The following is a 24079-nucleotide window of genomic DNA, read 5'->3' as shown; positions in this document are numbered from 1 at the left end:
TTGAGATATTGCATTCACAAGAATGGGATGGACAGACGATCCAAAAACATATTCCTCTGGCCTATCAGACTATCACTGGTGTGGAGACATAAAGATATTACACTGATTAACTGACTGCATGAAAATGTTTGCTGCACCCTTACACTTGACAAAGAGTGTGTGCACAGAGTGTGTGTGAGTACCTGAAGTAATCAAAGGCTGTTGAGTAGATCTTCTCTCTGAGCACATTTCTCACAGTTGAATTGGTGAGGACGTCAGAGTGGAGCAGAGCCAGACCCAGAGTCAGCAGTCTGAAGCACAGAGAGACGTCATCGCTATGGACACATCTGCCTCTCAAAATGCTACTTGATTTTTCATCAGCACACTTAAACCAACTTCCTTAGCTTAATGTGAAGAACCCTCAAAAGGATAGTTCGACATTTTGGCAAATTCGCCTATTGCCGTAATCCCTATAGTCATATGAGTAGGTACATTACCTTTAATTGTCAGTGCGTGTTGTTCTGAGATCGGTGGGGCAGAGCTGCCCGCTGAAATGGAGGTGAACGGTACAGGTCACTCTCTCCCTAAAACTAATCAAATACACCATCAAATGACTCCAAAACGCTCTTGTGGACAACTTGTAGCTTACACATTCACCACGCTATGAAATAATAATGTAATATTACGAGACAGAGTTGTTTTGAAGCCAAATGCAGAGCCGGAACTACATTCCAGACATACAGTACTTGCTGGGCGGAGTGATTTCAAACAGCATATGTTTAGTGCAGTTACTCCTGTCATCAAAACAACAAGTTTGTTGAGAAGAAGCCAGAATATACAGAGGAAGAGTTACAGGTTTTGGACGAAGAGAGAGCAAGAAGAGAGGCTGAGGCTGCCAAGCAACCAGGGGCTGAGACCTAGAGCCGGTGGTGTAAATGTGGGGCTTACTGGCCACTTTATTAGGTACACCTGTGCAATATGAATATAGAGTACGCCTCAAAATAATCACCGGAACACGGGGAGAACATACTAACTCCACACTCATAAATCACCACAACTCCTGAGGGAACAACAACATAAAATGTTCCCTAGCATTCCCAACAATGAGAAGTAATGCCAGTCACTTCACTATATGCTCTGGGCAGCACTTATCCATAACATAACCACAACAACATTTGCATTTCAGCCTTATTTACCATGCTTGGGTTGTAGGCTAATGTTACTCAACATGGAGGTAACGTTACAGCAGAGAGATTGCTGAGCAAAATACACAACGATCACTTACCACGTCTGCTCGTTTAGTGATGCCGACAGATGGTATGACAGTATCTTTCAAGAAAAGCATTTGAACCATTCCTGAGCTTCTGCGCTCCATCCTTTCAGCGTAGTCCTCCGGTAAAAAATGGCAGGAGCACACAAACATTTTCCGGACCATTTCCACAGGCGTGTTGGGGTCGATGTCCAGCACAAATAGCCATTGTTTCATCCTGTCCGTATTACTGGTTGGAACTACGTGAAACCTCACTCTGCTCCATGTCTTCGGCCTGTTACTGCAACCTTTTACACTTGTAAACTTTCCTCAGACCTTCTGGTGTGTCCAGCTGACGATACCGCAAATGGCTACAAGCAATAACAACGGCACTGTCTCAGGTGCGCACTGTGTCACTCCGCCCAGTGGTTTACTCAAGAAAGTAGTTCCGAGTATTTGCTTCATGTGTCGTAATGTTACTTAATTATACATTATTATTTCATAGCGTGGGGAATGCGCAAGCCATGTGTTGTCCACTAGAGCGTTTTGGAGTCATTTGATGGTGTATTTGATTAGTTTTGAGGGAGAGAGGGACCTGTACCATTCACCTCCATTTCAGCGGGCAGCTCTGCTCCACCAATCTCAGAACAGCATGCACTGACAATTAAAGGTAATGTACCTACCCATATGACTATAGGGATTACGGCAATAGGCGAATTTGCCAAAATGTTGAACTATCCCTTTAAAGAGTGAACAGACATTAAGTGACAGGAGGCTGCCTACAGATTAAACATAGGGACCACAAAACATACCATGAATCATCTTTCAGCTTTGTGTGTGTGTGTTTATGTACCTGAAGCGAGGTCCAATGGCAGCTACATGGCGGTTGAGGCTACTCTTAGCCCCACCCACGTTCAGAGACAGTGAGCGTTGCAGCAAACTGCCAAAGATCTCCACTTGATCTGCACTGGAATACTTTGCTATCTCAAACCTCTGGACCAGAAACTACGGGCAGACATGAGACGGTGTTAAGTGGGAAGGAAGAAGACTGATAGCAGCATGAATTAATAACCCAGCAGAATGTCTTTTGTCTGACCTCGATCCATATTTGGTGAGGGGTGACGTCTGGAGGGCAGGGGATAGGCTGGCTTTCCTCTGACGCAGCCAGGGGATCAGCCTCCACCTGAGCGTCGGAGAACAAGCCCATCTTTAGCTCCACAGTCATCTGCCACGCTCCAGCCATCTCCCGCATGAACTAGGTGGCCAAGAGAGGAGATTGTTAGTGTGTGTACAAATTTACTGACAAGACAAGGATACAAAATGAAAAATAAAACATCTCTGTACCGGTACTTCCACTCCAACACGAGCTGCCAGCAGCCACTCCCAGCAAGCGATGGCTGTCTCCATGCCGTGTGCCGTGAACATCTTGAGAGGAGACCAGCAGAGGTGGTGCAGGAGCTGAGGATCGCAGTCTGGAGACAAGTCAAGAGAAAGAATCAGTCAGACAAGTCCAGAACATTTTAAACAGAACACAGAGCCGTGCGTTTAATACAAAGCATTATCATGTGAGTTAACAGCGCAGAGATGAAGCGTAACCTTTGGTGTTGATGAGCAGGGCAGCCAGTTTGAACATGGCTTCAGTGAAAGCCTCAGGCTGTGCAGAGTCTAAAGCCTCCCCCATCTGCTTGATCATCAGCCGGCTCAGATCCGACTGTCCTCGGACTGCCTGGGCGAAGTGGATCATACCCGACACCTACAGACAGGAGAGAAGAGATGTGAGCAGGAGGCAGAAGTATGAAAGTGTTTGTGTGAACAGGATCCAGCTGCATCTCGTTACGGTTGCACTAGGGCTCCATTACCACTCCAACAAGGTTCCAATGTGGACCAGAGAAGTTACAGAAAACAAGCGTCTGTTCCTAAGATGCCGCATTTCCAACGTACAAACGTTAAAGTAGTTTTGCTGACACATTACGTGTCTTACAAACGTATAGAATATACATTTACAGCTAGATTTAAATGTATTACAGATGCTTTAAGGCTGTACTTTGAGACATTAAGCATTTTGTTGCTTCTAACTAGGGCTAGGTGATGTATCAATAGCCACTGATACTGTGATATGAGACTCTTAAATTATCATATATCATAAAAATCATATCTCTTTCATACATGCATGCTTGATGGTCCTTGTTTGCTTATCGATTGTTTTTAATGTCTTTGTTAATGCTCAGTATCACTGAAAATGAAGGTCTCCCTCAGTTGATTTACGGAGTCTTAAATAAAGGTTTGAATGAATGAACAAATCTAATTGTGTAAATACTTTGTGAAAGCACCAGTAAGCAACCCTACACTATCTTCATATTGTGTTATTTAATTTTCTCCATATTGCCCAACCCCAGTTCTAACTTTATAAAATAGCAATATAGAAAATCTCACAATACAGCTGTTGTTGTTAATCTGGATTTATGATTACATTGTAAAACGACGTTACAATCATTAACAGAAGGTCTCAGCCATGGTTAAATTACGATTTCATACTTGTCCCAACAGAACCAGAAAAATAACAAGCAACTAAGAATAACTAAACACAGTATAGGTGATAACAATTTGCCAGAGAGTGTGTTAAGTGTTTCTGATGACTGTGTCTATATGGTGAATGATGAAGGTATATATTCTATTGTATTCTGTTCAAATAATGGACGTGATCTGGTGGTTTTTACCTCTCCAGCGTATCTGTTCCTGAGGTTGAGGGAGGCCATGAAGTTAGAGTAGTCCTTCTTCACACAGGCTGGCCTCTCTGTCAGCTGTGTGGACTACAGGTGGGAGCATACGAAGTTAAGTTGATTATGTAGACATAATACAAAATGTCAAAACTGCCATCACATTTATAAAACAAATGTATAGCTATAAATGAAGAAGCACTGAAGTAAGTAGCTGTAGTATGTGGCGTCCCACAGGGCTCCATTCTTGAGCAACTTTTGTTCCTGACATAAACCAATGATATTGCAGTATTAATAAGCATTAACATATGAAAGTAAGTTTGTGGCTTACCCCCAATGTGGTGCTCTGTCTGTTGTAACCAGCAAAGTGCAGGATGCTCTCTGTGGCCATGGCCAGGCCGGTGTGTTGGGAGAGACCCGACACCCAGTTCTGATGTTTGTTCAGATACTCCTGGAAAAGACCACATGAAGTACAGCAGTTGAAGACATGTGAAATGTATACATCATACGTGCTCTACATGTGGATGTTTTCCAAAAGCCAAACTATAAAATAGCATTGAGAATACCCTCAAAACGACTTTTGTGTTGCTGTTGGGCCAAATACTAACGTAGAGATGACAATCAGTGCAAGCGATATGTAATTTTAAAAAGTTTGATTTTAAAAAGTTTGTTTTGATTTTATGACATCTTTAAGCAGCAAAAAAACAGCTAATTTCGGCCATTTTTTGCTTTAAAAAAAATGAGTAACAAGATCATTCGATGACCAAAATAGTTGCCAATTCATTTTCTGTCGACTAAGTGTTGCAGGTCGACTGTACAGACCTCAGTGTTTTGAATCAAATGTTACCTGGAGATGTGATTTGGTCACAGATGGCGCCCACTTCATAGCCTCTTTAAGGATCTCTCCACAACGTGCAGCAAAATCCTTCACAATGCTCTGTGATATCAAATACGTAATATTTTAGATCATTTCAAATTACATGTATAGATCAAGACAAACTGTAAAGACAGTACACAGTGATGAACGCTAACGATGAATTAGACACATTACCTCTCTGGCTTCATATGTATCTGGGACAGTGATTCTGTGTGGTGTGTCCGGGATGTCATAATAAGGTTGGTCTTTATGAATGTCCTGCAATCGCAGCATAAATATCACCATTAACACTGCGGTATACACATCCCTTAAGTATAAAGACAGACTGAAAGACAGACGCTACACTGACGAATAGTCCATTTTTTTTCCGTGACTTACTGCACTGAGTGAGAGGGACAGCGTCTGCAGGATGTCCAACATGGTCCTCAGCACATGGCCACTCCACAACAAGTGGGGGAAACTGAGGAGAGAGACAAATACTGTTGACCCTGCTGCATTTTAAACAGTTTATAACAGAGTCGCTGAAGTGTTCTTAGTAGAAGAGCATGTGTATCTTTGCACTCTCACGTTTCAGCCAGGCCAGACAAATATTTGTCCGCCACTCTGCGGATCCTCTTGTGGATGTGGTTGAAGTTGACCAAGAGGAACTGAGCGTGACGTTCCAGCTCCTCCTCATGGGCTTTGGTTTTTGGCTGGAAATATAACATTTTGTTAGGATTAGGTGCACAACTACAGCTGTAACAAATAATCAATGAGTTGCCAACTATTAAATGAATCCCCAACTAATTAATCAATTACCCTGTGTGAGTAATCGATTAAAAAAGTCAAAATTCTCTGATTTCAGCTTCTTAAACGTGAATATTTTCTGTTTTCTTTTCCCCCTCTATGACTTAATATTTTTGGGATGTGGACAAACACGACATCTGAGGAAATTACCTAGGGACAACGAACGTATTTGCCCTATTCACAACTGACCGCAGATTATTAACTCAAAAATCAATAGCTTGGTCTTTGAAATGCCAGAAAGAGGTGCAAAATGCCCATCTTTTATGTTCTAAAGCTCAAGGTAACATCATCAAATGTCATGTTTTGTTTTGGGCCAACAGTCCAGTGTTTGGTAAAGTTTGGTTTTCATGATAATAAATAGAGAAAAGCAGCAAATCTTCACATCTGAGAAGCTACGAACTGAAATGTTTGGTATAAATTTGCTGGAAAAAAATTGATAAAGGGAAACTTCACTGATTTTCAACCAGTTCTGTGTGATTGGAGTGTGAGCAGATTAATGCTGTGTGGCTTTTTCTGTGTTGTTCTCGCCAATCTGCTGGCCAAAGTCCCTCAGGTGACACATTTTGCATCATAAGGTATCATCAGTTATACAAAACATGTCACTGTCCTCACTGCAATGACACAGAGCTGGTTGAAAACCTTTAAAGTTTCCCTTTAAATGACCTTTTCTTTCGATCAACCAATCAATTATTAGATTCACCGATTCAACTTCATAACTGTCAGAGGCACTGAATTGGAGTTTTTCAATTTTGCAGTTCATCTCATCAACAAAAACTCCTGGAAAGCGATGAAGTGTAAAAGAAAGTGTTTTCTACTGTTTAGTATATTTTCGCTAAAAAACCCCCAAACAAAATACATCAAAGGGAAACTCTGCTGATTTTCAACCAGCTCTGTGTCATTGCAGTATGTGTAGATTAACAGTGTTTGGCTTCCCCTGTGCCATTCCCCCCCATCTGCCGGCAAATGTCCACCAGTTGACTCATTTTGCATCATAACACTTCATCAATGACACAGAGCTGGTTGAAAATCTGACAAGTTTCCCTTTGAATGACCAAAATTACCACTACAATTGTTGATTTCTTTCAATCAAATACTCAATTAAGAGATTAATTGTTTCATTACTGCAAATAACTGTCAGAGGCACAAAATTACAGTTTTTCAATTTAGCGGTCCACCTCATCAGCAAAAAGTCCTGGAAAATGATGTGAATGATGAAGTGTAAATTAAGTGTTCTCTGTTGTTGAATATAACTGAGGAGGCAAGGCTTTTTTAACTGCAAGAGTACAGTATATTTATCCCAGAGGAAGGCTGGGCAAAGTGGAGAGCTGCTGTAAAGGAACTTTAAAAAGCATGTTTAAGGCAAAATTACTGTTTTTGTCAAAGGAGTCTGGTGGCTTTAAAGAGAGCACAGATAACGGCTTCAGTAAAGCTGTCTGCTGCAGGGTAAAGCAGTGATAGAAATATTCTAAATAAAGACTATCCCTTTAAGACTTAAGCACTACTTCTCTCTCAGTGGTGAAAGAGAAGTGGTGCTTTAAATCTTAGACACAGTTTCCTCTGATGCAGTGATAAATCAGGTGCAGAAGCTACTTGTATTAATTTTCATTCCTCCCCTGGTATATTTTGTACCTCTACACACGAACACCTCGATATATTTATTGCATGAACCACAATTTTCAATTTTTCTTTTACGATACTGGCACAAACCCTTGGTGCAATCATTTAGTGAACGAGGACAGATACACTTTGACTGTTTGGTGCCTTAAATCTGAGCCTAAGGTCCTCAGTAGATATCCCCCCAGAGGGTCAGAATTAAAACACACACTCTCAACAGGATATGTGTTCTTCTTCAGTGAAAACATCTGCCTTACTTTTTCAGCCATCATGTGCAGGAAGACTTCAAAAACCTTGTCGCTAACAGCGATCACACACTGCATCATTCCTGCAAAGAATATATGAAATATTAATGCATTTAATAAACAAATAATTGCACAAGTCTGTCATCATTTTGTTCTTCTGCTTACCGGATTTATCCTTCTGTATCGCTCTGTCTTCAAAGTATCGAAACATGACCTGAAAACGGTCCGAGTCCAGAGCACGCAGCATCCTGACAGATAAATATTGAATAAAAATTAGAATTACCACCCCTTGGTTGTGCGTCTCTGCACACCAGTTAAGTTTCTCTGACAGTTTACATCCATGTCTGTGAAAACATGGATCATTAATTATGATCATGTCATAATTACCACATGAATTCTTGAGTTACAGCTAAAAAGATTTTGTCATACTAACCTTCACCTTTGACCTTGTAATTCTAATTCTTATCAGTTTATTTTTCAGTCCAAGTGGACGTTTGTGTCAAATTTAAATAAATTCCCTTGAGATGTTCTTAAGATGTCGCGTTCATGAGAAAGAGACAGATGCAAGGTCACAGTGACCTTTACCATTGACCACCAAATTCTAATCAGTTCATTTTTGAGTCCATTGGATATTTGTGCTAAATTTGAAAAAAAATCCTTCGAGGCCTTCTTGAGATATTGTGTTCACAAGAATGAGACAGTTGCAAGGTCATAGCGACCTCTGACCTTCAACCACCAAATTCTAATCAACTATTCCTTGATTCAAAGTGGATATTTGTGCAAAATTTTAAGAATCTCCCTCAAACCCTTTTTAAGATACTGTGTTCATGAAAATGAGACGGACGCAAGGTCTCAGTGACCATGATCTTTTACCATCTAATCAGTTCATTGTTGAATCCAAGTGGACGTTTGAGCCAAATTTTAAGAAACTCTCTCAAGACCTTTTTAGATACCATGTTCATGAGAATGAGATGGACGCAAGGTCACAGTGACTTTGATCTTTGATCCATCTAATGAGTTCATTGATGAGTCCAAGTGGCCGTTTGTGCCAAATTTGAGAAAAAATCCTTGAAGGTGTTCCTTGAACTTCCTTGACCTTAAACTTTTACCACCGAAATCCAATCAGTTCATTGTTGAGTCCAAGTGAATGTTTGTGCCAAATCTGAAGAAATTCTCTGAAGATGGTCTGGAGAAACTGCATTCACAGGAACGAGACAGACAGGGTCACAGTGACCTTTGACCACCAAAATCTTGTCAGTTCATCATTGAGTCCAAGTGACCGTTTGCAGCAAATTCTCTCCAGCTGTTCTTGAGACAAGGCGTTCACATGAATGAGATGGATGCAAGGTCACATAAACCTTGACCTTTGACCCTTAACTCTGGGGTTGGGTGTTGAGTCTAAGTGAATGTTTGTGCCAAATCTGAAGAAATTCCCTCAAGGTGTTCTTGAGATATCGTATTAACAAGAATGAGACAGATGCAAGGTCACAGTGACTTTTACCTTTGACCTATGACCACTAAAAAAACAATGATTTCATTGTTGAGTCCAAATGACTGTTTGTGCCAAATTTTAAGAAATTTCTTGAGGGTATTCTTGAGATATCGCGTTCACAACGATGGGATTGACAACCAGAAAACTTAATTCTATCACCAGCACGTAGGTATAATGATGTATAGAATTATAATCATGAAGCATAGTTAAGCACACAGGTTAATATGTACGATGTTGACAAGTCAGCATACCTCATGTACTCCAATCTGTACACAGACAGCAAATATGTGGACATGGCAAAGTCCAGCTTGTTGATGAGAGCAGCCACCTCAGGAGGAGGATCCAGCAGGTTGATGATGGTGCTACGCAGATCATTCAGCTCCGCCTGAAACACAACAACAAACCGTGAACAAGGGCCAATTTCATGTGAGCGTGTTTGAGCATGTGTGTGCATGTTTGTGAGTGCTCTCATACCGGAGTGACAGTGTCATTCTTCAGTGCAGAGTTGTACTGCAGCTCTGAGCGTAAAGGCTCCCCACTGGGAAATGTGAGCAGCGGCGATTTGGTCGCTATCTCACAAACTCCCTCATACCACTCCTCTGGCCACAGACCTGAGGATGTCAACAGAAACAGATCACGATGCTGAAGGCTGATACATTAGATCATTTTCAAATTGAATGCAAACACATGACCTCATTCAATGTTGTGCGTATTGTGAACAAAGTGTACCTGAGCCTTCCACAGCAAATCCCATGACGACAGAGTAGAGCCAGAAGTCCCTGAAGAGCTTCTGCAGACGTGGCTTTGCTTCCTTAATTGGTGGCAACCGTTTAGTCAGCTAACAGCAGGAGAAGCAGAGAGAGAAAGGATCTCTGTGGTTATCGAGGTATACAGTCGATATAACCCCAAAGAGCATTACAAATTATTTACTTGTAGGGTATCATCATGGAGTTTCAGGTGCTTAAGAAGCATATTGACCTTTGTATATCCCAACTTATATGCGTGTTAGGTTTCTACTGTCCCACACCAACCATGTTGAAAGTATAAACAACACTTACCACTGCGATAACTGGAATCAGGACACCGAGGTTTCCAGCACTGCTCGATGCCTGGAGACACAAAGGAGGAGAGAAGATCTCTGTAACCTTCCAAATCTAACAGTCCAACAATCATACAGTGATTGGACAGGTGGAGTTTGAGCCTCTTTCTCAAGCTCCCTTTTCTGCTACTTCCATCACTTACACAACCAAGTGCAGCACAAACTGTGCCTTCAGGGAGAGACCGTCCTAGAGTATGAGCTATTGTTCCCATTTTTACAATTTACTGCGACTAGAATAAAAGACAAACACAGCTGGACTCATGATTCTCTGAGAGAGATTCTCTTTCAAATCCAGTAACTACAGTACACGATCCAGTAACTACCTAACCTTAGCTATCCCCTGCATGCGCACAAATGTTGGTAGATCTGGTTTCAGGTACTATGCACCTTTTAAATGGAACGAGTTACAATCAACCCTCAAACTTGAATCTCTTGTTCCTCTTGGAGTTTTTAAAGCTTCTCTATCCGAAGTTTTTCATGATTCATGTAACTGTTTTTATTAATTCCTTGTTGTATCTGTGTGTTTTTGTTGTTATGGATGTTGCTTTGTTCTCAGGTCTCTCTTGAAAAAGAGATCTTGATCTCAATGATCATTCCTGATTAAATAAAGATTAAATAAAGATTCAATTAAAAAAAAAATAAACGTATGAAGTGAAGGAGTAAATAAAAAGGCAGAGTGAAATCTGTGATGAGATGAACTATATGTTGTGTTGGTTGTCTCTCAGGGTGTGACATCACTGACACGCTTTGCTGCATCTGTGGTGCTGACACCATTTTCTCCAGGCAGATGTTGCATCTTAGGGGCCGCACACGTGCCGCGTCTTTAACCGCCTGGGAAACACGAGGTCGGGCTCTGGGTGCTACTCTTGTGCCTTTTCTCTGAGAGCTGTCAAGAGCGCAGCAGTAGGTTGTGTCTGAGGTTGCTAAGCAACCATAACAAGCATCATATAGCCTGTTTATCTGAAGTCCTGAGTGCAGAGCTGATCTTCTTCCAGGAGCTGTTTATAAGTGTGTAGGCCTGTTGTCTGTGGGACAGATGCAAAGCTCTCCCTGCACTAACATGATCAACTTCTTCATATTTATCAGACTGAATATTTACAGAAGAAGGGAAAGATATCTGTTAGCTGTGATTGGTTGGTCATTGACATGACATGCTGTGAGTGCTGCTGTCTTCCAAAAGTTGAGCTCTCAGTCCCTCAGTCTGGTCAGAGAATGAATCAAAATCTCGGAGTTTACATTTAATTTTTGTAAAGAACTTTGTTGTGATGTCTTCATATGTGCTGCACTGGAGCAGGAAATGTTGCTCTCTCTCTCAACCTGTCTCTGAGGACAGAGCTGACACAGCCTGTCTTCTCTAAGCACCCAGGTCTGTCTGTGTCTGCCAGTCTCTTTAATCAGGCTGTGATCACTGAGTCTGTACAGTTCTGTCAGTATGTTTCTCAGTTTCTGATCTGCCACAGCAGTCAGATAGTGTGCCATCGCGTACTGTCTGTTTAGAGCCAAATAGCATTGAAGTTCATTTTGGGTTTTTGTGGTAGATGTCCAATAGTTGATGCAGTTTTCTTTTTCTTTAGCTATGATCAAGTTGGGCTGGACTGTGGGACAGTTGTCCTGAGGCCTTGTGCTGTTAGAGGTGAGCCTCAGGACCAGCTAACAGAGAGGACTCCTCTCTCCAAATGTCCTGTCCACATGTTTGATGTCAATATCAAAATAAGGTCAGAAAAAAAGGGCATGAAACACTCCTATGAGGCAGTAGGGAAAATGTCACATCATATGGCAGACAGCAGAGAGATGACAGAGGGAGACCTGCAACAATGGTCTCCACCTGGAGGCAAACTGGGGACCTTGCTGTTCGTGGCTGACACAGCTCCTTCATCCTTGCACTTTGAGAAGTACTATAATATCCTATATACTGTAACAGAAGACATCCTAGCTGGAGTGTACACCTGCATGCTTTCAATGACGACACTACGCTGCAGCAAAGCTTGAGACAAGATCATGTTTTCGCTGGCATACATTTTTAGAGCAACTCCCCACCTGCGCCAACGCTGCAGCCTCCTCTCTACTGTGTTTGTAAATGTGTGTGTGTGTGTGTGTCGTACCTTCAGAGCTGGGCCTTTGTCTGAGGCCCTCTCGCTGGCTCTCTTCCCCTCCAAACCCAGCTGGACGAAAAGCTCCAGCAGGTTGACCAGCAGCTCGTCCACCATCTGCTCCGCCTGGAGGTTCGCGGCGATGTTCCCCAGAGCATTTATCACCGCCAAGGAACAGTGTCTGCACGCAGGAGAGGGGACATCCATTTACTACACTGCCATGACACACACACGGGGAGCAGCACATTCTCCCTCTTTCTCATGTGCTCAGCAGCTGCAAAGATCTGTAACCGTGTCACCTGTATCCGTGGTCCTTGTAGTCTTTGGTGGAGTAGACCATGGAGCTGGCCTTCACACTGATCTGCTGGAACAAATTCCACACTTCCTGGTAGATGTATTGCTGAGATGAAAGACAAATTTACAGCGTTAGATATGTTAAAAACAAGTATTCACATCAGCTGAATCTGATACAGCTTTTAAATAAACGACAGAGATATAAAACCTTACATTGCCTGTGATGACCATGCAGCCAAGCTGGTCTATGATGAGGACGTCGAGCTGGGACGGAGGCTGACAGAACTTCTGCTGCAGGATCTGGAGAATGGGCTCCATCACTCTGGGGGTGTCCCGCAAGGCCACAGCGATGTGACCCAGAGCTCTGATGGTGTGGTCTGGGATCAAGTGAGCATCCCTGTGGAAGACAGGTAAATACACAATCAAATATCCATCCATACATTTTCATCCGCTTAGCCAGGGCCGGGTCGCGGGGGCAGCAGGCTGAGCAAAGCGCCCCAGATGTTCCTCTTCCCAGAAACACTTTCCAGCTCCCGAGGCGTTCCCAGGCCAGATGAGATATAAAATCCCTCCAGTGTGTTCTGGGTCTGTCCCGGGGCCTCCTACCAGTTGGATCCTGATCAGATAACTCTCAAATAACTTGACATTCTCTTCAAACTCAGTATAATATGACGCTTAGGACGTACTTATCGTTTTCCTGGTAGATGTAGAGACGGTTCGACAGACTGGCGAGAAAAGCTTCTACGATGACATTATCCATGGTCAGCCCAGCTTTCAGGCACCTGAGGACAGAAGGAGAGATTGAACCTCATTTATCAATCAATCTTACAAACCAGCGCAGATCCAAGAGTGGAAATCATCCGACGATAGGGTTGGCGTGAGGCTCACAAAATGGTCTTACCTCGCCAGCCACAGCGTAGAATCAGGTGGTGATAAATGTGGCGGCTAAAAACAGTCATCATTTACATGTCCCACCCCAAGATAATCTTGATTTAGAGGCCTCACTGTGTGAGTTTACAACATTGAGAGGTGTAATTCGGCCAAGAAGAGAAACTTCTCTAAGCCAGAAATGGAAACGTCGACATCCCAGGTCCAATTTAACCAACTGGTTCTGTTTGGCCTGAAGAGTGGCATCAGAGGACGTTGGAAAAACGCAGCATGGAAAAGAAATCACTGCTGCGCACTCTTTTTAATGATGTTTTAATGATAAATGATATAAACGTGCTTTGGTTTGTCAGTGTTTAAAAAAAGGAAAGTTGTAGATAGAGGCGGACACGAGCGGTGTTCAGCCTCGGTCAGCCTGGAGTCAGTCCTTCAGAGCCAGGAAACTGTCAGCTGTGACAGAGAGCGCGTTCATGTGGTGACTATACATTTTTAAAGTGATTTAAATGTGGCTGCAAATACTTAGATGTCAAATAACAATTCCTCAACTCAGCCAGATTTACTGCTGCACCACCAAGTCCACGCTGACTCAAACTTGCGTACATGAGCTGAGACCTGATGTGAGATTCGGTTGTTGCCTCCGTCAATATCCACGTTTATAAATGCCCACCTTAGCATGGAAATAACTGTGCGCCCAGTTTTCCTGCCATATGTTCGTTTCCTAAATGAGGGCCACTGAGAGTAAAGGCTGCGTTGATACCAGTGTGTGTGTATGTACTGTACGTGTGTGTTTGTGTGTGAACTCACCTGCAGATGTTGTCGATGGAGATGTCCCGCAGCTGCTCGTACATGGACGGCTGGCTCTTCTTGCTCGAATGGGTACTGAGGGTTGACTGGGAGTGCTCGTTGGTCACATGGATCTTTATCTCACCACCTGCTGAAAAAACAAACAAACAAAAAGTTAAGATTTGGTGAGAAAGCATTGAGCTGGAGATAACACTGTCAGCTGAGTGTTCTGTTGCTACCTGGAGTGTACTGGCTGTGGTACTTGTACAGCTTCACCAGGACAGGAGAGGGAACCACCAAGAAGTCTCTCAGCGACATGGTGACAGAGTGCGCCACCACAGGGAAGCGCTCGCACAGACGACCCAGACCCTGAGGACACAGACACACGTGTGGATTTGTGTGTACAAATTTATAACTATTTACAACAACCATCTGTGTTTCATGCAGAGCATTCACACGGGATACACTGTGTTTGACTTGAATTTACTGACATTACCCTCTGGATACAGAGGGAACATCAGCTTCTTCAATGACAAAAGCAATGCATGCGTCAACTCCCCACAAAAAACTGCAATATTACATCATTTGTTCCCCAAATCAGCAAATCAGCTGCTGTAAATGTTCCAGTATTAGCTTATTTAGCTACTATCAGGGATCCCTATCCAAACTGTTTATGTAACATGTTTTAAAGTCAATTAATGTTGATTATTTTCTTGATTAACTGATTAATTGTTTGGTCTATAAAATAGCAAAAAGAAAAATTTCATCAGTGTTTCCCAAAGCCCAAGACGACATCCTCAAATGTCTTGGTTTGTCCAAAACTCTCAGATATTCAGTTTACTGTCACAGAGGAGTACAGACACTAGTTTAATCTGTTTTCACACCGCCATGTGGCAACTCGTTGCCTCCAGTCATTTCAGTGAGGGCAATGCAGCAGAGGGGAAGCTGTTTCAAACAAGGCGGTTGGGGTATGAAGCGGTTGCCACCCACGTGCACAGATTTTGATTTGCCATGCTGAGTTCACCAAGTTGAACTTCTAGCTGTTGCCATCTGGGTTTAGCTGATCAAATAGCGGCAGCATGGAAGCATTAAGACGACAAGATGGAGGAGCTGTTAATGGGTGCGGTTACATGATGGCTTCTCGTTCAGAATGAAATAAATCTGAATGAAATCATTTTGGAATTAAAGTCTTTCCAGGTAGTTTACATGGGAAACATTCATTCTGAATGAGGGTTTACACGGAGATCAGTTTAATCGCCTTTATTCAGGTCTGCGCAAGGTTTGGGTCAGGGAAGGTTTCTGATTGGATAGGGGGCGGGGCGGATGTTACACGTTTACGTTTACCGGAAGAAAACACTGTAGTCCTCGCTCCAGATAACAAGATGCTTGACAACGCCGTTCTTAGTGCCTTTTCGGGCTTGTTTTGCTTATATTCTTGAAGCAGCAGTACGACAACAACCTTGTTCTGCTAATGCTTCGTCTGTTGAGGAGGAGAAGGGAGGCAGAAGGTCGAAGAAGGGAGGTAGAAGACCGTGCTGTGGAGAATGGAAACTGGTGAGTGCAACAAGTCTGACTGCTCTATCTGAGCCCGTTGCTATGCACACTATATACGTCATGGCACCAGAAGGGCAAGGAAACGAGCATGTGCAGAAAGACCGGAATGAACTTAAAGAGGAATGAGTGTATACAAGTGAGAGAAATTCTTTCATTCGGAATTAGAAATGGAATATTCCAGCCCCTTACATCGGATTGAATTTTCATTCCAAATCAGGTGTTTACAAGATCACTTTTAATATAGTCTCTACATACAGACTCTACATTCAGTGAATGGCAAACCCCGGAGATCTTGCCTCCGGAAGAAAAGCGGAAGAGCCCTGGTTTCTAGTTATAGGCTGTTTGTAGTCTGCGTGATATTGATCAATCACGTTTGAGCCGGCTGCAGTTGCAGGTTAAAAGGTCTGTGCGGTGAACTAATGAGGCGGAACATAATTGGCGTCACTGAAAACTCTGAATCCATCGCAATGGTTCAGCATATTTACTTACATATAAATGGAAGTCGGAAACGGAAATTCGCCTCCTCCGCCCAAATCAAACCGGAATGCCAAAAAAAAATCGGAGGTCTGCCCCCAGAGGTTGTATCACCGTCTGCTGGAAGTCAGATGCCGAATACAGCCGATGGGTTCCGAGAATGCTTTTAATAGGAATGAACTTTCATTCCAGATGGATGAAAAGGGACTTAAACTGTCCATGCAAACGCACTCATTGTTGGTGTCTGAATAGTTACAGCACCAGCAACTTATAAGGACGACCAGAACAAAAACTGGGCCTGCGATAACATTTCCACCAAACTTTAGATGACTAGTAAGCTGTCCAAACACGTAGAGATCTTTGGGAATTTCAGTGAGTTCTGTCGTCTTGCTTCAGTATGCAGCTACAAGCTAGCTTGCACCTCTGCCACTTTTAGGGGGGAACGGTCTTGCAGGTGAGAAGAAGAGGATTAACTGTTGAAGCTCTAATGGAAATAGGAGGTGTGATCATGACATGTTCCTGGCAAAGATTATTCAATCTTATTTTTTCATTTTTGTTTTCATACCCAAGCAGTTACCTGTAAGCAGCAGATGAGGAGCGGCATGTGAGCGATGATGACTTTACTAGACGTCTTGGACTGCAGCTTCTCTGATAGTTTGGTGCAAAGGTTCTCAGCTCCTGGTGAGACATTAAAAAAAGAAAGCTTTAATAGAGGTGACATCTGAAACAGGTGACTTCCTGTCTGTATGAGGCGATGTTTCCTCACCTTGCTCCTCAGTCACAGCCCACACCATGAGGTCCACACAGGCAGCGTTGGCCTGGCAGCGCAGTTTGAGCGGGCTCAGTTCACTCTGGAGGTACTCCACATCATGCAGGATCCTCTGCAGCTCTGACTGGCTGCTGCTGAACTGCTCCAGCACAAAGTCATGAACCTCCTTCACGTAGTCTGTCTGAAGGTCTGGAGAACACAGATAAAACATCGTTAATGCCACAGTCATGTTTTGGAAGAAAACTGAATAATATGAAGACAGAGGTGATTCTTTACCTTTCAAATTGTACAGGGTGTCTCTCAGCATCTTAAATATGGCTACATACAGAGGATCACTGAAGGTTTTATAGTAGAGATGAAGACCAGGGTTCAACTGCAAAGATAATAGAAGACATGTATCAGTGAACCTGTGGTGTCAAATACAGAGTAGACAAACATCTGTCGTGATTAAGGAGTCATACCTCTAGAAGTTCTGCCAGGGACTCATCCAGTGATTTTAAAAATGTCTCAGAGACAAATTGTTCGACCTGTTTGAGAGAAGTAAGTGAATGAATCTGAATGTGGTCTCATTGTGTCTGATCTGATTTATGTAGTCTGCCGCTGTGGCTGCTCACCATGTGAAGGAGCTGTCGGAGCATATCCAGAGGGACGTGAAACTCTCCGGTGCTGCTTCCAGTGAAAAGAGGGGAGACAGAGAAGCTAGAGCTGATGGTGGAGAAGTAGTAGTCAGGGTCCACTGCGCTGCCGTCAGGGAGGTATGAGCCTGGAGGGGAAAGCAGAAGTGTGTGAAGCAGGTTCCTCAGCGAGTCACAGATGTCTCCTGACAGGCCAACAGGCTCAGCTGCTCCTGCTCAGGTGCTTACCTTCAAAGTAGTGTGCAGAGGGGTCAGCAGGTGAGATGGGGGTCAGACAGGCTCTCTCAGGACTGGCCTGGAAACACAGAAACATAAAAAATATACCGCTCTTTACAGGTTGGGTCTGTCAGCTTTTCTTTTTAACTTTTCCCAGATGATCTCTACCTGCTGACTGGACACAGAGGAGCCTTTACGTCTCAGAGTGTCTCCCTGACACACAGTGAGCAAAGAGCTTGGCAGGATGGAGCGGAAGTCATTGAAGGACCGTCGGTGTGCCGCATCGGTTTCCTCAGCTGTAGGCGGCACGGGAGTGACCGGCCGAGGGAACAGCTTGGACAGTAACGGCTCGTCTGTGTTGCTGTAACGACCAAATGCTCGGGCGACACCAAGCAGGGTGGGCACAGTGTACCTGCACAGGTAGTCTGTACAGACAGCAGAGAAAACATTAATACACAGAGCAGTTAGGTAACTTACAAAGCAAGCAGGAGGTGTGTGGTGTTGGTACCTTTATCATGATCCTCGGGAGTCTTGCAGATATCGTGCAGCACCTGCATGATGTCCATGAGCGCCTCCAGGATCTGACAAACATTACATCATCACATACTCCGACAAAACCATCCTTATCAACGGGATAATATAAAGGACAGAATAACATTTTTCCACACTCTGTGGAGTGTGGAAAAATGTAATTGTTTCTCAAATCAATACTACCACGTCCCAGTTTGTTAATTGATGTTTTGATAAAGTTAAGTTGACGAATGCTCTCCTTTTTTGGATTCTTTGTTCACAGTGGAGGGGTGCACGAAAAAACAAGTTTTCTTGGCAAATTAAAGGTGACACACGGTGAGTAACTGATGTACAAATGGTCATGCTGCAGGTGAAGTATTCTTAAAAATATGATTGTGTGACTAAAGTACCTGAGTAAGAGATTTGAGTACTTCCTCTACCAATATTTATTCCAGCTAGAGAGCTTTGTTGCATTTCATTTGACTGTCTTTTCCCATGTTTCCTGTCTATCTGCACACAAAAAATGTAACTGTGGCAGCAACCGACCTCATTAGACTAAGTTACACAAGTCTTTTTTGCACAAATTTGCAAAGAGACTGTGCCCCATCTCTGACACTGGATCCTGTCGGTAAGGAGTCTCATCATGGTCAGTATGAGGAAGAGAAACAACATCAGCAACTGAAAACACACACACACCTGTCCTCGTAAAGTCTCATCACGCTGGGCAACATCTGACAGTAGTGTCACAAGAGAAAAGGTGAAGTTCTCAGCAACAGGAAGGTTCTCTGCAAGACAGGAAGTTTAACACATATTAAAAAACAACACCCTACATTGTATTAAAGGGATAGTGCACCCAAAAATGAAAATTCAGCCATTATCTACTCACCCATATGCCGAGGGAGGCTCAGGTGAAGTTTTAGAGTCCTCACATCACTTGCAGAGATCCAAGGGGAGAGGAGGTAGCAACACAACTCCACCTAATGGAGGCTGACGGCGCCCCAGATTCAAACGTCCAAAAACACATCACTGAAACCACAAAATATCTCCATACTGCTCGTCCGTAGTGATCCAAGTGTCCTGAAGCCCCGACATAAAAAGTTGTTTGGAAAAATGTCATTTGAACTCTGTTTTTAGCCTCACTGTAGCCTGTAGCAGTATGGAGATATTTTGTGGTTTCAATGATGTGTTTTTGGACGTTTGAATCTGGGGCGCCGTCAGCCTCCATTAGGTGGAGTTGTGTTGCTACCTCCTCTCCCCTTGGATCTCTGCAAGTGATGTGAGGACTCTAAAACTTCACCTGAGCCTCCCTCGGCATATGGGTGAGTAGATAATGGCTGGATTTTCATTGTTGGGTGCACTATCCCTTTAAGGCATCTATATTTAAAGGGAACTGAATAACATAAGTGAATATTAAGTGGTGATTTTAATATTGTTATTAAATCACAGGTGTGTAGTTACCCCTTCCTTTGCGTTCAGAGCTCTCTTCAATCCACTGAACTTTAGGAAGCCCTTTAAGCAACCCCAGAAGGTACGGGACGATGGTGTCTTTGTGCTGCAACACAAGTAATCCACAGCATGTTATATGGAGTCACCACTGCTGTGTCGACGTCCTGTGAATTCACACCAACAGATCATGAAGCAGAGATGTAAATATGTACAATGTTCACCTGCAGGTTTGACTCAACCAGAAAGATCCCCAGTGCAATGACAGCATCTCTCCTCCTCTCATCCAGCTGGAAGACTCCTCTGAAGTCCACGGGACACATGCATTGTAGCTTCTGGACCTGTGAGAGGACGACACACGGAGATCATGGAGCTAATGCTGTTTCTGTTGAGATGAAGTGTGAGCTATTTGGATCGTACAGTCTTTTAAAAGTACTGAATTTACCTGCCCACGGGGCTCAACCAGACACATCGCTCATGTCTGCTTCCATTAGCCGTAATGATTTTGTTGGCCTAAATGTGCTGCAGGAATTGAGCCAAACCAGTCTGTGGCATTAATTAGCCTAATGCTAAAGGGCCAGACTTAAGCTAAGAGAGGGATTTAAACACAGAGAGTGACATCACTAGTTCCTACATGTTTTCGTTTCCATTATACGAGATGCAGAGGAGCTTTTAAACTGATGATACTGTTGTTGCAGGATGAGGAGCCATAAAGGGAAATTTGTGGAGCATTAACATTGGATTTAAAAAGCTAGAGATCATCTCGACTCTGTTGCGTTCGTCTGTGCCAAAACTGTAATAAAATGTAAAAAAAGGGATTTGGGCTTTAAGCTGCCAAAGCTCAACCTGTTGTGCTTCGACACCATCTGAGTCTCTAACTGAGCCAGGAAAAATCATTTTAATGAAATAGTTGGAGTTGAACCAATGAGACACTTCTATCACACAAAATGAACGCCAGTAAAATACAACAATATGTTCTTGAGTACCAAAAGCTGCTGTGACGCCCACTGAAAAGAGGTTAGTGTACAAACAATGAGGCTGGAGTGATAAAGCAGACTCCTGGAGTTTGACGTGCAGAAACTAAACTGTGCAAATTATCATAGGTCTGAAACAACTGGTCCAGCCAAGGGGTCCTTAGGTATTAGTCTGAGGTCCACACAGTGTAATACATTCAGTGTCATACCTGTGTTTGGCCATGTCACTGAGCTAGTGCTAGTCTCTGTCAGGTAGCTGTCCGTGAGTCACTTCAAAATAAAAGCTCTGTGCTGGAAATTCACTGCACTAAAAAATAAAGTTGTTGTTTGCAAGTCACTTGTGGTCCAGACAGAATGAACCCACGAGGACTTAGCCTGCTAAAATGAGCCTCTTTCGATTCCTAACTGGAATTATTTGATGTCACCTGACCTTCTGAAGCAACTGCAGTCACATGACACATTGTTTGGGTTAAACATGAGCATGTTACAGTCCTGGAGGATTATTAATGTGCACCTCCTCCTGTACTGCCTTAATATGCACATTCAGCACATCCAATGCATCAAAACATTGTTTTCTAGTTGGAGCTGCGTTTGCCTCGTTTTCAAACTGTATGCTTTGACTAAAATGAACAATGACAGCAATATAGTCCACGATGAGCAGCGCTAAAATCAACCTGCGTAGTTGTTCCTCCATTGTGACATTAGAAAGTGTCACATTTATCTTGCAAGTGTACTCTTCTTCAACGTTTGCTTTACTTCCTGGATTTTTCCCACATGGAAATTCTGACCAGTCAAGAGCAGCTTTCTCACACAAGGCATTTGATCTGGTCCTCTTGTAAATGCTGCTGTGAGAACAGGAACCAACTCTAGGCAATTATACAACTTTGGAACAACATGAGTCCCTGATTCAGACCACAGGAGACCACTCTAGGGCTGACAGCAGCCTTAAACTGAACCGCTCACGGTGCTGGTTCTAAAAATTTGCCTTCATTCGCCTATGCAGCAGCCGCTCCTCTCATCTATCAATCTGATCTGATTGGCTCTGATTGGATTGACTGCTCAATTATCAACCACATGACTCAAACTCATGAAGAGTTCTGCCTGTGCTGCATTCAGGGACCCACAAAAACCTTTGTATTTATAGAGGAGACACTTCTAAAATCCAGACTATCCCTTTAAACTGTTCATGTGCAGAGCTTCATAACCAGCACGTTTCAAAAGACCTTACATAGACATAAAGGAGCAGACACAAAGTCGACACAGTCCAGTTACACAACAGCTCAGTGGGCTGACTGCTCCCTGTATTATTGCCACCACAGCTCTTTCATCACAGAATACACTTCCTATTTGTCACAGCTAACAATCCCCCACTGTGAATGTCAGTGGGTGTGTTTTCTGATCACTTCTGTCTGCTCTGCTCTTATGAAGTATTTCAGAGGCTGCCTCGTGGCCCCACTTTAATCCCGACCACAAATCCTAACCTCCTGAGTCAGATATGTTATGTCGTCGCTCAAACTGCATTCTTCCAGTTACAGCAGTTCTTCAATGACATTAACACTGAATTCATTTTAATAAACACTTGATTGCATCATCTAACAAGTTTGCACGATTAATCCCATTTCAGGGAGTGTTAAATTTGCATTTTTTGGAGGGACTTACAGTTGGTGTCTTCCCTTTTACGCCCTTTAGAGAACCTGTTATAGCTTGTGCCTACTAAATAATAAATCTTCCTCTTTTACTTTGAATTATGACGCCACTATGAGGTTTACACTTCCTCCTTGTCAAGGCCAGATTAACCTGTGTCCATTCTCAGACCAATAGTAATAACATCACCAAAAAGCAGGAGACACACAATAAATCACAGACGTGTGTGGCCCCAGAGCAGCTGATCATGTTGCCTCATTGATGATCCATCCTTGTTGCAACTGTTCACATTTACTATTGATTGCTTGTGCCACACACATTAACTACACGACTCTGTCACTTGAAAATGCTGCAGTTAGTTCATAGATTTATTGATCCACCCCAAATCAATACGCTATAACTTTTTATTTTCCTTTTTTTCTGTTTTTTTTTCCCCACTCAAGCTAACATTAGCTATCCATCAATAGCAGCATCATTAAACATTTTACCACACATTTTATCAACCTTTATTTTTTGGACATCTTAACAAAATTTTATCAACATTTTTTCGGACATTTTATCAATGATTTATTTCAGACATATTATTAACGTTTTTTCGGACATCTTAAAAATATTTTGTGGAGATTTTACTAAAACAATTTCGGACATTTACTAATATTTTTCTGACATTTTATCAAATATTTTTTGGGAAATAATGTCATTTTTTTCCAGACATCTTAATAATACTTTTTAGACATTTTATTATTTTTTTTCTGACATATTATCAACATTTTTTGGACATTTTCTCAATATTTTTTCGGACATTTTTATCAACGTTTTATTTCGGACATATTATTAACATTTTTCCGGACATCTTAAAAATATTTTTGGGACATTTTATTAACATTTTTTCAGACCTTTTCCTGATATTTTTCAAGCATTTTATTAATATTTATTCTGACAAATACTTAACTTTTTTGGGGGGGAAATTTTATTAACATTTTTTCTGACATAACAAATTTTCAGACCTTTTTTTATAAACATTTTTTGGACATTTTATCAACATATTTTCTGAAATTTTATCAACATTTTTCAAGCATTTTATGAACACTTTTTCGGACATTTTAGTAGCATCAGGGTTAGTAGCATCAGCAGTAGCATCATTTAACAATTAACCACACTGTCACTGAATATTCACGTATCTCGGCTCGAATCTCAGTGTCGTTGCCACCTTGGCAACGAGACAGTGCTAGTCTGTCCTCGGTGTAAATTAGTGATATAACAAACATATTTTATACAATGTTTGACATGTTTTTGTTTTTTTATGAAGATATTTTGAACATTAGACAAAGCAATGGACATTCAAAACTTTTCCAAAACATTCTGTAAATTCAAAACCATTTCCAGGCCTGGAAAACAGTTATTCTAATTTCATATCTTTTCCAGGACTGTGGGAACGCTGTTCACTGATCACTTCTCTGAGTAAGATTTACAAATTAAATAAAAGCAGCTCTTTGAAATCACAACAACTTAATAACTGTTTTTGTATGAGGAATATTATCAGGATACCAGACTGAGAGACTATGTGGTGGAGTCACACTTGATGTTAAACTTACCCTCAGTTTCATAATCAGACATTGGAGTAGGGCTGCATTATGGGTTAATCTACTATTTATTTTAGTAATTAATCCATTAAATGTTTTGGAACAGATAACCGTGAAATAACACAATCCTAGGGCCTAAAAAGTGAATTCAATAAATGTCTTGTTCT

At 42.4% G+C, this 24079-nt stretch overlaps 1 protein-coding gene across 2 annotated transcripts in view; it reads right to left on the bottom strand.

Moving 5' to 3' along the window:
• The window catches only part of pi4kaa (phosphatidylinositol 4-kinase, catalytic, alpha a), a 40426-nt gene that overhangs the window by 15042 nt on the left and 1305 nt on the right, over positions 1-24079 (bottom strand). For both annotated transcript variants that reach the window (XM_049604421.1, XM_049604422.1), the window contains exons 2-35: positions 19936-20052; positions 19727-19820; positions 18965-19053; positions 18267-18339; positions 17927-18183; positions 17771-17837; positions 17522-17670; positions 17369-17434; positions 17184-17280; positions 16905-17096; positions 16716-16816; positions 14350-14479; positions 14132-14261; positions 13129-13224; positions 12656-12839; positions 12448-12548; positions 12161-12329; positions 10018-10068; positions 9689-9797; positions 9434-9570; positions 9211-9344; positions 7633-7715; positions 7480-7550; positions 5390-5514; positions 5201-5282; positions 4997-5080; positions 4793-4882; positions 4277-4396; positions 3946-4038; positions 2825-2981; positions 2573-2700; positions 2325-2483; positions 2082-2233; positions 183-290 (exon numbers count right to left, since the gene is read on the bottom strand). In XM_049604421.1, the coding sequence (XP_049460378.1) occupies positions 183-290; positions 2082-2233; positions 2325-2483; positions 2573-2700; positions 2825-2981; positions 3946-4038; positions 4277-4396; positions 4793-4882; positions 4997-5080; positions 5201-5282; positions 5390-5514; positions 7480-7550; positions 7633-7715; positions 9211-9344; positions 9434-9570; positions 9689-9797; positions 10018-10068; positions 12161-12329; positions 12448-12548; positions 12656-12839; positions 13129-13224; positions 14132-14261; positions 14350-14479; positions 16716-16816; positions 16905-17096; positions 17184-17280; positions 17369-17434; positions 17522-17670; positions 17771-17837; positions 17927-18183; positions 18267-18339; positions 18965-19053; positions 19727-19820; positions 19936-20052 (3995 nt within the window). The remainder of the gene's footprint in view (positions 1-182; positions 291-2081; positions 2234-2324; positions 2484-2572; positions 2701-2824; positions 2982-3945; positions 4039-4276; positions 4397-4792; positions 4883-4996; positions 5081-5200; positions 5283-5389; positions 5515-7479; positions 7551-7632; positions 7716-9210; positions 9345-9433; positions 9571-9688; positions 9798-10017; positions 10069-12160; positions 12330-12447; positions 12549-12655; positions 12840-13128; positions 13225-14131; positions 14262-14349; positions 14480-16715; positions 16817-16904; positions 17097-17183; positions 17281-17368; positions 17435-17521; positions 17671-17770; positions 17838-17926; positions 18184-18266; positions 18340-18964; positions 19054-19726; positions 19821-19935; positions 20053-24079) is intronic.

The sequence above is a fragment of the Epinephelus fuscoguttatus genome, linkage group LG18 (genome assembly GCF_011397635.1).
Source record: "Epinephelus fuscoguttatus linkage group LG18, E.fuscoguttatus.final_Chr_v1".
In the NCBI taxonomy this organism is placed as follows: Eukaryota; Metazoa; Chordata; class Actinopteri; order Perciformes; family Serranidae; genus Epinephelus; species Epinephelus fuscoguttatus.
The sequence above is the reverse complement of the archived record's forward strand: the minus strand, read 5'-3'. Positions and strand labels throughout refer to the sequence as shown.